This window comes from Lacerta agilis, chromosome 4 (assembly GCF_009819535.1).
Source record: "Lacerta agilis isolate rLacAgi1 chromosome 4, rLacAgi1.pri, whole genome shotgun sequence".
Classification (NCBI taxonomy): Eukaryota; Metazoa; Chordata; class Lepidosauria; order Squamata; family Lacertidae; genus Lacerta; species Lacerta agilis.
The window spans coordinates 11,234,778-11,250,996 of record NC_046315.1 but is presented as its reverse complement, the minus strand read 5'-3'; the positions used below and the strand labels follow the sequence as shown (position 1 = coordinate 11,250,996).

Below are 16,219 nucleotides of genomic sequence, written 5' to 3'. Positions count from 1 at the left end.
GCCTCCCGCCCCTCCTCCTCCTCACTGTCCAACGGATTTGGTTTCGGTTCCCCTCACGGCTATGGGCGGAGCCAGGAGCCACCTCGGGACCGGCTCTCTCCCTTCCCCCGGCCCCGCCCTCACGATGCTCAGCTATAAAACGGGCGGTGCGCTGCTGAGGCTGAGGTAGTCTTATCATGAGGCTTCCGGGGCTTCTAGCGGTGTTGTTGGCGGCTGTGTGCCTTGTCTCGGGGGGCGTCGTCGTCTCTGGACCCACTTCTCTCCACACGGCGTCCCGCCCCGACTCCGGCCTCAGCCATGACTCCCGCATTTACCGCACCTGCTATGTCACCCAGAAGGTAAGGCGGGGAATAAGCTGAAAGGCATACTGTACAATATATCAAAAAATAAAAAAATTCATTCCAGTAGCACCTTAGAGACCAACTAAGTTTGTTTTTGGTATGAGCTTTCGTGTGCATGCACACTTCTTCAGATACCATGAAGACTTTCAAGTGGGTCAAATATATCAAAGGATGTCATATAGAGGAGGGTGAAAGGTTGTTTTCTGCTGCTCCAGAGAAGCGGACACGGGGCAATGGATTCAAACTACAAGAAAGAAGATTCCACCTAAACATTAGGAAGAACTTCCTGACAGTAAGAGCTGTTCGGCAGTGGAATTTGCTACCAAGGAGTGTGGTGGAGTCTCCTTCTTTGGAGGTCTTTAAGCAGAGGCTTGACAGCCATCTGTCAGGAATGCTTTGATGGTGTTTCCTGCTGGGCAGGGGGTTGGACTGGATGGCTCTTGTGGTCTCTTCCAACTATGATTCTAAGTGGGTCAGATACCATGAAGACTTTCAAGTGGGTCAGATACCATGAAGAAGTGTGCATGCACATGAAAGCTCATACCAAGAACAAACTTAGTTGGTCTCTAAGGTGCTACTGGAATTTTTTATTTTGTTTTGACTATGGCAGACCAACATGGCTACCTACCTGTAACTAGTATATCTAAAAGTAGTCATTGGCAAAGGTGTTCTCGCTTCAGGTGGGGCAATGTTCCCTGTACCCCAGTGCGACAGAGCCACGTTTCAAAAGAATAAAAAGTTTTTTCCCAGTTTGGAAAGTGACAGGAAATAAGGACAAAAGTTTACATGCATATATTTAAAAGTAATAATAATACTAGTAATAATTTTCTTATTGATAGTCATTCATTAATAATAATTTATAACTTATTGATAGTTTGCTATTGGTAATAAATGAATCAATATTAAATCAATGACAATAGTTTCTGAATAATTTGTTTTTAATAAGTTTCCCATCAACAATAAATTAATAGTATTAAATTAAATATTCTATTAAATTTATTATTGGTAATTTATTAATAGCAATAGGAATTTACAATGTAACTGCAATTCAGGTGGGTCAATGGGCCCTGCCTCCATAGTGCAACAGAGCCACGTTTAAAAATAAGGCTTTTTTAAGTTTGGAAAGTGGCAGGCATTGAAAAGTGTGGGGCAGATGAGTGAGCCATGGGAAAACATATAAATCAGGACGGAGATGGGTTGAATGCTCAGTATTGTCTAACTGCCCCATAAACTAATTGGAATATATGCTCAGCAAAGATGGAAGACTCAGTGAATATGGGATATAAACTAACCTCTGTGACAATGTTTGTGAAAGGAGGTCAGGATGAGTGTGACTGGAGGGCCCCCGTGTCAAGTTAAGTATTCTTACATACTTAAAAAAGTACTTGCCTTTTTAAGAAGACCCCCCAGAGTGACTCTCAAGGATCAGTAATAAGACTGCTCGCATCTTCAAGCTCAGTCCTAAAAAGATAGAGATACGTAAGAGGAAAAAGATTTTGAGGGAGGAGGAAAAATGCATACATACTCTTGACACTAGTGTTTCAGTTGGAAGTTGCTTAATAAATGTAATTTCTGGCGGGAGGGGGTGAACCAAGCTTCTTGCAGCTGCTTTTCTTTGGGTAGCCGATGGAGCCACGTTGACTTCACCCTTGTCCATAATGTTCTTCCAGGAAAGCAGGTGGTGTAATCTCCCAGTGGTGCTTGGTCCCTGTTTGAATGACAGCGTGTGCTTTCTCACAGCTCTGTAGCTCCAGGCTGCTGCTTTCTTACATTAAGCTTACATGAACTCATGGTTATTCTGTTTTTCAGCAGTGACTAGACAAGTGCTCTTCAGAAACCCACCACTAGGGCACGAACGCAAAAGCTAGAAACTGGGTTTCAGCTAACTATGGTGTTTCTATTTGACTAGGAGATATCTTCAGTTAGCCCAGCCAGTTTTCCTTGACACAGTTGCCATCCTCTGCTAATGGAGCCTTATGCCCTTCTGCTCTTGTGCAAACTCTGGTCTCTCCCTTCTACTTAGTCAGTTGTCTTTGTAAGTACATAAGAGGGAGCCCTGCTGGATCACACCACAGGCTTACTGGATCAGCATTCTGTTTTCACTGTGTCCAGCTTGATGCACAATAGCACTCTCTCTCCTTGGTTTTCCCAGCAACTGGTGTTTAGAGACAGAACCATTGTACCTTATTAAACTTTTTGGCTATGAGTTCATCTAATTTTAACCTATCCTTTCAATATTAGTTTGCAGGTTTCTTGGGCTTTTCCTATTAACTAACATCCTCTGGTAGTAGCTCTTATATACACTTGCCTGAGAGTACCGGGTAATCCCAGTTGAACATGTTGCATGCTTTCTTAGAAGAAAGTCCCAGAGAATTGTGCTGTAAACTGTTAGTTGATTCCTAGGAAGAGGAGATTAAAACCTCAGTGCCAAAAACACTAAAATTTCATGAGTTTCATCAATAGTAGCCTTGTAAAGATTGATGAGATTATAATGTATGTGAAGTACTTTTGAACATAAAACACGGCTATTGGCTGTGACTATTAAGTGAACTTTGGACGCCAGGAAAAACTTTTCTTTTCTGCCAGGTCTTTGGTATTTAATTATCTGTGGCCCTCAGTGGGTGGGATATGTCTTTATAGAAATAGGAATGTGTTTTAGCTTGTACTCTCTTTTAGTTCTGTGGTGGTTTTACTGCGCATCATATTTTTTGTAAGTCACCTTCAGATGCATTTTGTAGAACAAAACTAATAAGTTCATGGAAAAAATGAAGTTGGGGGGAATGACAGGTGGGTTAACCTGCTCATTTGTCAAAATTTGCCTGTAGAGTGGGATGAGATTCTGCCCTAGAAAGATTAAGTTTCCTGTGCATCACTTTAATATTTTTTTTTGGGGGGGGTCACTTTTTCTCTCTTCCCCATGTGTCTGGTCTTGGGCAGGTGGGTATGGCTTGGGGGAAATGTTCTCATGAGTTGAATGAGGAGGACTGGTGGGCCACATTTGTTCTGTGGGGCAGAGTGTCCCTTCCCCTGGGCTAAAACTCAATAATTTATGTTGGGAGATCATGCGGAATCTGTTTCATGTTTATCTTCATGGAAATGCCACCAGAAAATGAGGATGTGATTTGGAGAAGTCATGGGGACAGCACATAACTTGAAGCTTGGTATTTAAATGCATTCTGCTTGCCTTGAAGCAATCAGTTTAGTGACCTCTTCCATGATTGATAATTAAGGTATGTCTCTTGTCAGTATGGAAGTCTGTTCTATTAACTAGTCTGAGGTGCTGAGACTGGAGTGATCAGACTGATCAGAGGGTCAGGACAAAGCTTGAATTACGACTTGTACTTTTGTCTTGGAATAAGCAGCACAAAGCCCCATGCTATTGTAGCAGGCGAGGCAGTTGCGTGGCAGAATACCATATGATCACCTGACTGAAGAGAGTTACCGGTAATGTGTAAATCACATATAAATATGCCAAGGCTGAGAGCCAGTGTAGCATAATGCTTAGGGCGTTGGACTTTGACCTGGAAGACAGGTGACCTTGGGCCATCTCTCAGCCTAACCTACCTCACAGGGTTGTTGTGAAGATGAAATGGAGAGGAGGGGAACCATGTACACCACTTTGAGTTCCTTGGAAGAAAAGGTGCTATAGAAATGTAACAAATAAATAAATAAGGCTGCACATGTAGACTTGGAACACACACACAAACTCAGATGGTGTATGCATATATTGGGAACCTTTAATTGCTGTGAGAAGAGTTGTATTATGACATAACCCTGTTGGCCCTGCAAATCACTGAAGGTATGTGTAGTTTCCCAACTTCAAAATCCAGTTGTGTGCAATTCCTCTTCCTCATAGCTCCGAGAAGGGCTTGCATAGTAGCTGGAATTTATTATGGTGGCTGCCTGTTATGTACTAAGAGAATGTGACCAGCTCGTTAGCAGTGGGTGGGATAGACCACTTTCTTGTCTAGAGACACTTGCTCCTTACTTCAAAAGTGCAGGAAGTTGGCGTAGCTCTTCCTTTGGTTTTTAAGGGGTGTTCTGGGGTGGGGGGTGGGTTTTGCATTTTAACAGTTCAGATTATCCTTGCCTGACAACTTACACTTGGCCAACATTTTCTCCCCTAGAGGTCCAGTAACATGCCCTCCTTTGTGTCTGGTTGCTTAGGAGAAAGCTTTACTACAGTGGTACCTCGACTTACGAAAGTAATCCGTTCTGAAGGCGCGCTCGTAAGTCGAAATCTTCGTAAGTCGAAGGCGCCATCTCGGAACGGCGGCCATTTTTTCGCTTCCAGAGGTCATTCGGAAGTCGAAAAATACGGAAGTCGAGTCGCTCGGAAGTCGAGGTACCACTGTATTTTAATAAGGCTTAAGGCAAGTTACAGGTTTTAAGTAGAAGGGGCAACTGTTCGCAGCATGTGGAATTAGCCTTATAATAATAATTTTGTTATTTGTACTCTGCCAATCTGACTGGGTGCCCCAGCCACTCTGGGTGGCTTCCAACAGATATACAGTGGTACCTCTACTTACAAACTTAATTCGTTCCGCAGGTCTGTTCTTAACCTGAAACTGTTCTTAACTAGAGGCGTGCTTTTGCTAATGGGGCCTCTTGCTGCTGCTGCGCCGCCGGCACACAATTTCCTTTCTCATCCTGGGGCAAAGTTCTCAACTCGAGGTAACTCTTCCAGGTTAACAGAGTTTGTAACCTGAAGCATTTGTAACCTGTGGCATTTGTAACTCAAGGTACCACTAAAAACCATAACCCTTCTTGTAATATAGCCCAACAAACTAAGAAAGCCTTTCAAGTAGAAGCATGGATCTTTGCGTTTCTGTAAGTGTAGTAATGCCTTGTCCCTGGGTGGCTCAGTAAAAATAACTCTAGGGCGGAAGGAAAGATGTTGCAAGCCAAATAGCTTATTGGTTTAATAATTTTCTCGGATTGCCTGCAGAAGGGAGGAGAGCACATGGCAGTTTCGCTTGCCATCAATTTGTTTTGACGGATGTGTAATTAGTGTTTTTCCTGGTTTCATACATGAAAGTAATTATGCACAGATGAAAATGCAGTCTTCCATTCTCCCAGGCAGTTAAAACAGATGGCACAGATCACCTTCATCAGAATGCTGTAGACTCAACTGTTCAGTGCAATGTCTTAGCACCTATAAACCATGAAGAACCTTGAAATTTCATTGTGGATTTTTCAAAAGAAGAATAGTAATGGCAAGCATGCTTCCGCATTACAGTGTTGCCAGCTTTCCCTTGCAATATTTTGCTGCAAGAGTTTCTAAGGTAGTTCTCTTAATCCTTGAGTCCTTGGATGTTATTGGACTACAACTCCCAACATCCCCTGCTACCTTAGCCAAGCTTGAAGAACACTGTTCTGGGGCATGCATAAATGGCTAGGTCTTAATGGAGTGGATCCTGGAGTATTTTTTAAATTTGTATTGTATTTCATAACTCGCTTTTCAGAGTCATTGCCTCCATCATACACCAGTTGAAAGAGGTGTCAGATTTTCTCTATCTTGTTCTTAAAATAAGTGATTGTCTCTTAGAGGTTGCTAGCCAGCGTTGCTCATTTGAGTCCTTTTTGGCAGATGTTTGCATAGTGAGGATGCAGTGAGGGACAAAAGAAACTGTGAGTGAAACAATAGGCCTTTGAACAATAGTCCTCGGAAACAGTGGAAGTAGTTGCTTGTGTTTTCTCAGTGAAACTTTATTTTTATGCACTTAATCTGTAGGTCAGACTGCAGACATGACTCTTTAAGGATGTCTGTAAATGAAGAGTTTCCTTTTCATAATTTCCAGCATTTTCCTTCACTTCAGTGCTTAATGCAGTAACAAAGGCTTAGATATGTGCACTCCCTCACTTCATCAACCCCTCCCCTCCACACATGCTCACACAAAAAGCTTGGCATGGCAGGATCCCTTAATCATTTCATGGTGTCCCATTTTGGCTTGCCTAGGATAGACCTGTGGAGAAAGGAGCTGTCTTCTTACCCCTGAGTTTTACTACATAGCCTTCATAATCTTAGTATAAGCGCCTCACAGGGCAAAGAATGCAAGCCTTCATTTAAAATAACTGTAGCTTCAAGCAAGATTTACTGTGTAAGATTACAAGTCTTGGGCAATCACGACATTGCTTTCTAGTTGAGGTTCAGTCAGGTACGTACAGTGGTACCTCAGGTTACATACGCTTCAGGTTACATACTCAGCTAACCCCGAAATAACACTTCAGGTTAAGAACTTTGCTTCAGGATAAGAACAGAAATTGTGCTCTGGTGGCGCAGCGGCAGCGGGAGGTCCCATTAGCTAAAGTGGTGCTTCAGTTTAAGAACAGTTTCAGGTTAAGAATGGACCTCCGGAACGAATTATGTACGTAACCAGAGGTACCACTGTAATCGCCTTTCCAAAAGCCACAAGGGCTAGAATTTCTAAACTTTTTGGGAGCCAAGCAAACTTTTGAGGGACCAAGATTGTGAAATAGTTGTACCTTGGTTCTCAAACGCTTTGGTACTTGGATGTTTTGGCTCCCGAATGCTGCAAACCTGACAGCTTCCAATTGATTGCAGGAAGCTGCTGCAGCCAATTGGAAGTCATGCCTTGGTTTTTGAACTGTTTCAGGAGTTGAACGGACGCCTGGAATGGATTAAGTTCGACAACCAAGGTACGACTGTAAACTCTGTAGGGCAAAAGCATATGTCTGGGCACGCAACACATAAGTGTGTCACTAATGTGACTGACAAGCTAGTGCTTTGAAAACACATGTCCTTTAAGTGCATCTCTTAAAAGAGCAAAGGTTGGCTGCAACTTCTGCTGAATGTATGCTTGGAAGCAAGTCCATGCTGGTTATTGTATAACTTGTGGAATGGCCCCCTAATAGTGAAGAAGTCACAATATGGGCAAGTTAACCAGTGGTGTTTTTTTTAAATTCTTTTTATTTTTTTGGGGGGGGAGTTTATTGAAGTTTTCACAATAAAATAAAAGAAACAAACTAATCTACAGGAAATACAGAAAAGAAACAAACAAAATAAAGAACAAACAGATAAAGAAACTACAAGATTCTTCCTCATCACTATATCTTAACTTTCATCCTCTACAAAGAAAGGTGTGCCCTCCCAGCTCTCACCTGGGCTCATTCCACTCTTAAGCCATGGTATTGTAGTAAGTAAAGGGCCAAAACAACAAGTAGCATTCTAGGATAATTAACAGGGTAAGAGCAGCAGTGGAGGGAGAGCTTCACTGTTCTTTCCTCTACTGTAGTTCCGAGGGAAGTCTTTCTCTGAAGCTGGAATGGGGAGGAAATCCTGCTACCCATTGGTGCCAATACAGGGATGCATATGTCTACTTCAGCCCTCATCATGTCTGCTTTGACCCTAAACTCCTTACTGGAATTACTTCAGTCATCTTTCATATCCATATACCAAATTAGGATTGTTTCTGTGGCACATATAATATAGGATTATCTATCCTTATTATCCTATCCTGATTTAGCACCTGACATTCCAAGAGAAGGCTGTCATTGACTAAGCAATACCTTCTTAACAATGGAGTATCATGGTTGCTTAAATGTTGTCGTGCCCTAAAACTCATTAGAATGGAAAGGTGTGACTAGTAGTTTTGTGTGGTATGATGGCTTTCCACCACACCCAAGCATGGAACTCCCGAAGACACCTATTTTCAGTTTGGCTGGAACTGCCCTATGAATCTGACTCTAGAAGAGCTGCCCTTGTAGATATATCCTACTAGATAGTATCTTCCTTGGGTGGCAGAACTAAAAACAAAGGATAGTAAACTTTTTGAATGTACATTGTCAAATGTTGAAACCAAACTGCACAAAAGCAACATTTAGCCAGTGTTTGAAACTTCCATTGTTCTAGGCACATTATGCGACAGGGAATTTCATTAGCGCGAGCGGTTTCTGAGCTCAGAAACTGCTCACAGTGAAATTCCCTGTTGCAAAATGTTCCTAGAACAATGGGAGTTTCGAATGCTGGTTGTGTGCACCAGTCTGTCACAAGTAGAGATGTAAAATTTCTGGAAATTTTGAAGCCATGGGGAAAAAATGGTTTCTTCCCGGAAAAATGGAAATTTTGGAAAAATTGAAAAAAAAAGTTCAGTGTGGAGTAGTTTTACAAATTGCGTGGATAGTATTATGCTTGCAAAAAAACAGGTAACCACCCCCCTTTCCCTCAAAAGCAACAAAAAATGCAAGAAACCATCAACATAAATAATAATCAGATTTGCCCCTTAGCACCAACAGCAAATAAAGTTAAGGTCTACCTCAATATTTAAGCTCCATAGAAGGTCTACCCTTTGAGTAGTGCTTTAAAAACAACAACAACAACAACAACAACAACAACAGAAGACACAACATATACATGCAGTTTATTCTTTCTCATTTTCTGAACTACTGCTATCATTTTCCATTTCTTCTTCCTCTTTGTCATTTTTCTCATGGACTTCTAAAAAACCGCTTTTTTCCAGGCCTTCCCATCTCTAGTCACAGGAAGTGGTGTAGGAGTTCAGACACCCATTTTGAGGGGAGGAAGGCAAACATATCGTCTCTGAAGAAATTAATGATGTGAGGTCGCATATTTTGACACTGCTGTGTAAAGAAGCTGTAACCTGAATAAAGTGAAAGCTTGTCGTTTGTAGAACATCGGTGTGATTGGTATGCAAGTGTACATTGTGCTCCTCTGTGAGAACATCTACTTGGACTTCTTGTTCAGAACAACAGTATGTATTTACTAGCAAGCTCCTGGCCTATTGTTTATCTTTGAATGTACCTCTAAAATACATTAGGGTTGGCGGGAGGCTCCCACTTTGGATGAAATGAGCGCCTCTATAGACTCAGGCAGGCTTGATCATGTTTACAGCAACCTAATAGAGCTCTTTATATCTGGTCTTAGGTTATAATAGCCTTTAAAGTCAAGATCTTGATGTCAGTGCTGCAAGCAATATGTTCCAGGACTATGCAATAATTGACCTTGGAAGTATTGAGTGATGTGCTTCATGAAATACTGAACCATATACAGTGGAACCTTCGTTGTTGGAACGCTTCGAAAGCTGAACAATTCGGAACCCGAACACCGACAACTCAGAAGTGAATGCTTCCATTTTTGAACATGCCTCGGAAGCCAAACAGCTTCCAAGGCACGTTTCTCCATTTTATTTTATTTTTAAATGTCAACCGGCAATTGTGCCTCAGTTGTCAAAGGTTTCGGAAGTCAAGCAGTCTTCTGGAATGGATTACGTTCGACAATCAAGGTTGCACTGTAGTAAAAAAAAAAAATCAGGCAGGGGTAGGGATGGCTGCATTTGTAATTAAAATACAAGTGATCCCAAGCAAACGGAAACCAGTATCAAACTCTCATTGAAAAACATCCTTGGTTAATCAAAATTTTAGGATGGAAAGAGTTGGTATATCGTAAGAGCTGTTTAAAAATAGTTATGTATTGTGAACAAATCACTGGGGGATTTATTTGACAATAGGAGTCTTTATTGTTGTCTGTAGGGTCGAAGGACTTTGTAGAAGTTCCTATTGGACTTCCCTCTTTCCACTGCCATCTGGGTATCTTTATCAGTGGATTGTGTGCCAAGAACTCTGCATGACTTCATCAAAGCAGCAAAATTATACCATAAAACTAGCAAAAGTAATTTTCCTGTCTTCTAATTCACTCATTTCTCTCACATCACCTTTTCTCACTAAAATTAAATTATGTAGTTAAGTGACATCAGTAGCAGACTCCTGTAAAAGAAAAAGAAAGGTATTTTAGTTTTACTTAATTATTTTGGGGAAGTGACATATTCTCAAGTCTTATCAGGGCACAAAGAGTTTCATGAAGGTCACTCAGCTGCTAACGAGTTTTGCATCTTCTTCACCTGGCACATGATCTCAGTTCAGCCAAAGCCTTGCCAAGCCTTTTGTTCCTCATGTTCCACGAAGGGGTCAAGGTAGACATGGGATTTTCTGCCCTTAAAGCTTATAGCAGGCTTCCTCAACCTCGGCCCTCCAGATGTTTTGAGACTACAGTTCCCATCATCCCTGACCACTGGTCTTGCTAGCTAGGGATCATGGGAGTTGTAGGCCGAAAACATCTGGAGGGCCGAGGTTGAGGAAGCCTGGCTTATGGCATCCAAGCCTGCTTAAACCATGAGCCAGAGTCTTAATGACCAAAGTCTGCTTCTGTTCCACAGCTTCCGGTATGATCACTTTAGTCATGCACACAGATTCATGCCCCGAAATGAGCTAGTAACATACTCTGAGTGGCGGTAGCTGTCCAGGATTTGGGGCAGAGGTTTTCCCATCCCTTGCTACCTGATATTTTCAATTCCTGTGTTGAGTGTCTGGAGCACACGCTTGCTGATGAAAATAAATCAAGCCATAAAATCTAATTACTCAGCTATCTATATAAAAGTGCTCACATTTTATGACCAGTTTTAAGGTTATATATATTCTGGGAATACGTTTCAAGCAAACGTTAAGCTTGCAGTGTGTATTAGAGGGAAGTTATGATTGGGAAGATGCAGAGGGAAGCAAGAGTCAATTTGCATTTTGAATCCAATATAAACACCATGATGCAACATCTCCTTTTTAAAAAACATAGATTGAAGATTATCTTTGGAAAAGCAGAAGTAGAGCAAAATTTCCAAAGGTGAAGAGGCTTACCAAAGGTGAAAAGGGAGGAGGAAATATGAATGTCTTGGTTTTAGACAAGGATTTATCAGAAGATTGAATCATAGAATTGTAGAGTTGGAAGGGACCCTAAGGGTCATCTGGTCCTCAGGGGGCTGATCCTGTCTGATTGAGGCAGAGGCTTGACAAATCATGGTTTACAAAATGGGAAGGGTCCTGAAGGATCTATATTCCTCACCCCATGTTACCTACCCTTCAGACCAGATTCCCCCCCTTCCCCCAGTAGCTGTGACTTCACATGAGATTTATACAGACAAAAATCTCAGTTCCCTTATAAATCTGAAATTGATGGATTGGCAAACCAGATTTTGTCCTAAAATATGACAAAGATGGTTTAGGCCAGGATTGAAATAGATAATCCCTTTGAAGGATGGAGGGCACATAGTCTCAAGGCTTGCTTCCATCTTTCAAATTATGGATAGTAGGGAGCTGTTGCCATATCTTCATCCAGCCACACTGGGTGTCAGAGATGCAGTTGAAATGGCATCTCTCAGACAGCTGAGAATATGTGGTGCCAGCATGAAGCATCTCCATGTATTGCAATAAAACATGGTGATTGACTTTGCATCAGGGCTTGGCAACTTTTCTATGGCCAGTGGGCACACTTGGCATTTCGGTAGATTGCTGTGGGTGCCAGTCACGAAACAACTGCTGAGGGACATGGCATAATCCATGCATACCTTGAATTAAACAATTAAATCTTTAGAAACACTGCAGTTTCATTCCCCACAACATTATAGATTCTTTTCACATTGTGCTTTGAAGCCTCTTGCTGACTCCTTTCTGCCAGCTTAACTATGAAGGATGGTTCTGCCACGTGGTTATTATGCACTCCTTAGTCACTGCAACAAGGGTAGATTGATTCCTAGTTCCTCCTCTACTGCATTGCCAGGGAGGGGTGGTAAGTTGTTCCTTGTCTTGTTTAGGGGACCTAGGGACTTGCCTGTCTGTAGGTGGTTCTTCTGTAGTAGAGAGGAATGGTTGTATGTGTTTGTAGTTTATGTAGATACCTGAACACTGATCTTTCCCCTTCCTTCAGTGAAAGGAAGCAAGCCTGGCCCATGTGTTGAGCACCCTCTTCATTGCATGCCTGGGCTGTGGAGTTCCTGCCGTTCTTTGAGTAAACCACTGTCCTCACCTGGGTGTGTGAGCTAAGATTGGGAGTGGTAGCTTGGAAAATCCTCTGCATGAGTTTCATGTTCCTCATGATGCTCAGTACATCACTGATAAAGCAGAAGTTCTCCTGGGGCGAGGGGAATGCCTGTGCAAAATAAGATTCTGAATAAAAACTACATGTGGAACAACCACCAGAATGGAATAAGTCCTCCATTCTGGGGAAGAGACATTCTCTGTCTCTCCCATCCTTCCTTCCTGCCCCCCCTTCTGCTTTTTGAAACTTCCTGCTTTTACTTTAATGTGACTACAGTGACAAAGGTGTTGATCTTTCTTCAGTATCTGGGCCAGGAATTAAAGATGCTTTGTGAAACTGCTTCCAGGCTGGCTTCCTTTTTTGTACGTGTTTTCACAATTTAACTTTCTCCTCCTTAGCTTTTAAAAACTGGCATGTGGTAAAACTCCACCAATCTAATTCTAGCAAAGGAGTTATGACCATCTTAGTGTAGCAAACGGAACCAGCTGTTTTGAGACACTTTGAGGAAGAACTAACAAATACAGTAGCTTTCAGAATAAGTTTTGTTTCTTTTGTTTCGCTAGTACATGTGAGAGCTTGTGCCACAACATTTGCCTTTAGGGTGCCCTGGAACTAAGTGTCACTTGATCCAATTTTGTTGCTGTGATGCAGAACAGACACAAATAAAGCAACCTTGCAAAGGTCTACCTAGTTAATACCCTGCTATAATGATGATAATTCTGGTTGCCTCCAGGCTCTGAAATGTGACCTCCCCTTTCATCTTGCACTAACACTGTATGCCTTTCATTAACAGGTAAAGATGCATCTATATGTATTGCATTTTATGTAGGTAACTTACCTTAAGTTAGGACCAATGAGTGAAAGGCAGTGAACAAGCTTTCTTGGTAGATCCACAGTTGACGAGTCTTGTGTATAAGGACTTTTGGACCTTTGTAATAATGTGTCTTGACTGACTTGCCCCGTAACTCTTGCTCACACATGTCTTTTCCCAGACAAAGTATTGTTATGGGTTTGTGGGTGCCCTGAGCCCCTCTAGGTTCCTGGGGGCTAGGGTTCGATCAGTGCTTTGAGAATTAAGATGAACTGACAGACGTTTGATTCAGCAGTGTAAAAATGCTGAATCAACCCTAAACATGCTTCCTGGGGAGTAGTCCTATTGAACACAGTGAGACTTCTGAATTAATATGCATAGGATTGCTATGTTTAGCCTTGCCACTGTACCTACTCCTGCCCTTCTTGATGTTGCAAAAATTTGATTACATGTTTTAAAAAGTAAGACTTCGTTTAAAACTGAGATTTAAGAAGCCTTGACTTCTTGACATGGGCTTGTAAGCTGCAGGAGGATATCCTGTGACTTCCCCGAATCTTTTTACAAGGACAATAATATAGACAGGATGTGCCCTGTTGCCCTCTGCCATGTCTTATTTGGGACTAGTGTGAATTCTTAAAGCCTTTCCCCATGATCAGAAAATTGTACTAGTTACATTTTATCCATAGAGTGATACTCCTTTACGCTTGGATCCAGCACCAGCACCTAAATTGCAGTGTGTGAGAGTAATATCCTATTTTGCTCTGGCTTTTGGAAAAAAGCAAGGGATGAAAGTCCCAACATTAGCTTTGCTCCACAGAGGGATAATACAGCCACCAAGGGAATGAAATTAATAGATGAACAAAATGGAGTGTTGGGATTCCTTAAAGACTGTCTTATCTCCAGCATACCTAACCTATCACGGCAATCTGCAGGGGAAGACAGCCTGCAGATACCATCTTGTCAAGGACTCTCCTTCCTTGGAGGTTTTTAAGCACTGGTTGGATGGCCATCTATTATGGATGCTTTAGCTGGGATTACTGCATTGCAGGGGTTGGACTAGATGACCCTTGGGGTCCCTTCCAGCCCTACAATTCTATGATTCTATAGTGCAAATAGATTCCATTCACACAATGAACATGTTTGTTGACGGAGAGAAAACTGTGGCCACTCTGCTTTTCTCTTGCTCTTATTGCTGCCATGCTACTGGGAACTAAGCCATGGCTTGGCTTGATGTTGAATCTGAACCTAGGCTTGTGATCTCACTCCAAGTGTAACCACATTCTGCAACCTGGGTTTGTTCTTTGGTTACCAATAAAACAATTTGCATTGCTTCATTCAGTTTAAAACCTTGTGTTGAGCAGGGCTCTGGACTCCTGCCTCAGAAGCCCTGCCATTGCAGCACCACTGCTATTCTGCACAGTAAGCCCACAACTTACACACAATTAACTTGTGTGTACAAGTATTAGAAATCTCCCCAGAATTGGCCCTGCTAAACATCTTCCGAGACAATAATGCCCATTTACACCACAAAGAACTCATAACCCACCTACTTTCAGCAGCCAGAAACATCATAACCAGACACTGGAGAGACTTGCCACTTGTCAGGAGTAAGCATGGACCAATGGTACAAAATACCGGCAGTATGGGAAACAGCCCTACTAGAAAAATTAACCAATAAACTGAAACTGACATGGGGACAAACAGAAGAAGACTCCTTCACCCTGGTATGGCTCCCCTTTATCACATACACAGCCCAGCAAGACAATGACAAAAATCCACCAACAGCATATGAATCAATATGGCTAACCTGATCCAAAACACCCACCCACCCCACTCACACATGAAAACAACAACCACCACAGCCAATCACAAATGAACAACCACACCCTAGGCTAACCCCAACCTCTCTCACCATCAAAGGAACACAAGTGAATAGCAGAGAACCTGCACAAGCGATGCTGACACAAACCCCCACATATATTAAGTAAAATAGAAACATTGCCACCCGACTCCACTCACCTCTCCCCCCTCCGCCTCTCTCCCCCTTTTCTTCCTAATGTCTTAACAAATGAAACTGATCTGTAAAAAATGTTACTTGAAAAAAGAGAGAGATTGCACATACTTTTGTAAACCAAGAATATCTTTTAATAAAAATACATTAAAAAAAAAACTTGTGTGTATTCAGCTTTACACGCCTGGCAAATAAATAAATAGGCGGAAAGGGGGTGGGCATCCATGAAAAAAGACTTTGGCAGCCCCACCTCCCATTGAACCCAATGTGTTTTGACTATACTGAACTGAATAACTTCTCTGAGTATCTCTGAGGATCCTCAAAGGTCACTTCTTCAGCACTGTTACTGTTTGTAGCCAGAGCCGTCTTAAGGGGATCTGCCGCCCTGGCGCGGCTATCCCTCCGGCGCCCCCGCCATGCCGCCTCTCGCCGCCTCCCTCCCGCGCTTGCCGCCCCTTGGGAGGGGGGTGGGCGAGCGGGGGGTGAGGGGCGTGGCGCTGGAGCGGCGCGGGGCTCTGCGCGCCCTTCCAGCGCTTCCGGGATGGGAGGCGAGGGTGGCCGGCTCGCGCTCCCGCGCAGCTCGCGCTCCGCGCGCAGCTGGACGGCGCGGCGCTGCTGGGCAGCTCGCGCTGCATCGGGCGGGCGGCCGGCTGCGCGCGGGAGTGCGAGCCGGCCGCCCTCGCCTCCCAGAGCCCCAGCTGGAGTGCTGGAAGGTCGCGCAAAGCCCCGCGCCGCTCCAGCTGGGGCTCTGGGAGGCGAGGGCGGGCGGCTTACAGCCCGCCCGCCGGCGCGCGAGTGCCCGCCTGCCCGTGGGGGCGGGGGCGGGTTGGGGAGGAGGAGCCCGGTATGCCGGCGGGCTCGCGGGGGCGCCCCTGGGGCGCCCAGCGCCCTGGCGCACCGCGCCACCGGCTTCTATGGATGAGACGGCTCTGTTTGTAGCCTTTCTTGAAACATATATGGGCTCCCATCGGAGTACTGTAGTCCCAAATGCACAAAGCTTCAGATCACATCTTTTGCTTTAACAGGAAGAAGGTTTTAGTTTATGCAACAGCTCCATCTACTGTCTTTCTCCCATCCCAGTCTTCTTTGCTGAGTATGTTTCCTTGAGTCTGTTTCTACTGTGATAGGTTCTGCATGTCTGAATAGCACATGAGCCAGTTGGTGTAGTGGTTACGGTGTCAGACTAGGACCAGGGAGACCAGGATTCAAAACCC

General features: G+C 43.5%; 1 protein-coding gene across 1 annotated transcript in view; it reads left to right on the top strand.

The window, feature by feature from the left end:
- The first annotated feature begins 174 nt into the window (after positions 1 to 174).
- The window catches only part of PRCP (prolylcarboxypeptidase), a 28,011-nt gene continuing 11,966 nt past the window's right edge, over positions 175 to 16,219 (top strand). The window contains exon 1 of the mRNA XM_033146030.1: positions 175 to 338. Within this exon, the coding sequence (XP_033001921.1) occupies positions 177 to 338 (162 nt within the window). The 5' untranslated portion in view covers positions 175 to 176. The remainder of the gene's footprint in view (positions 339 to 16,219) is intronic.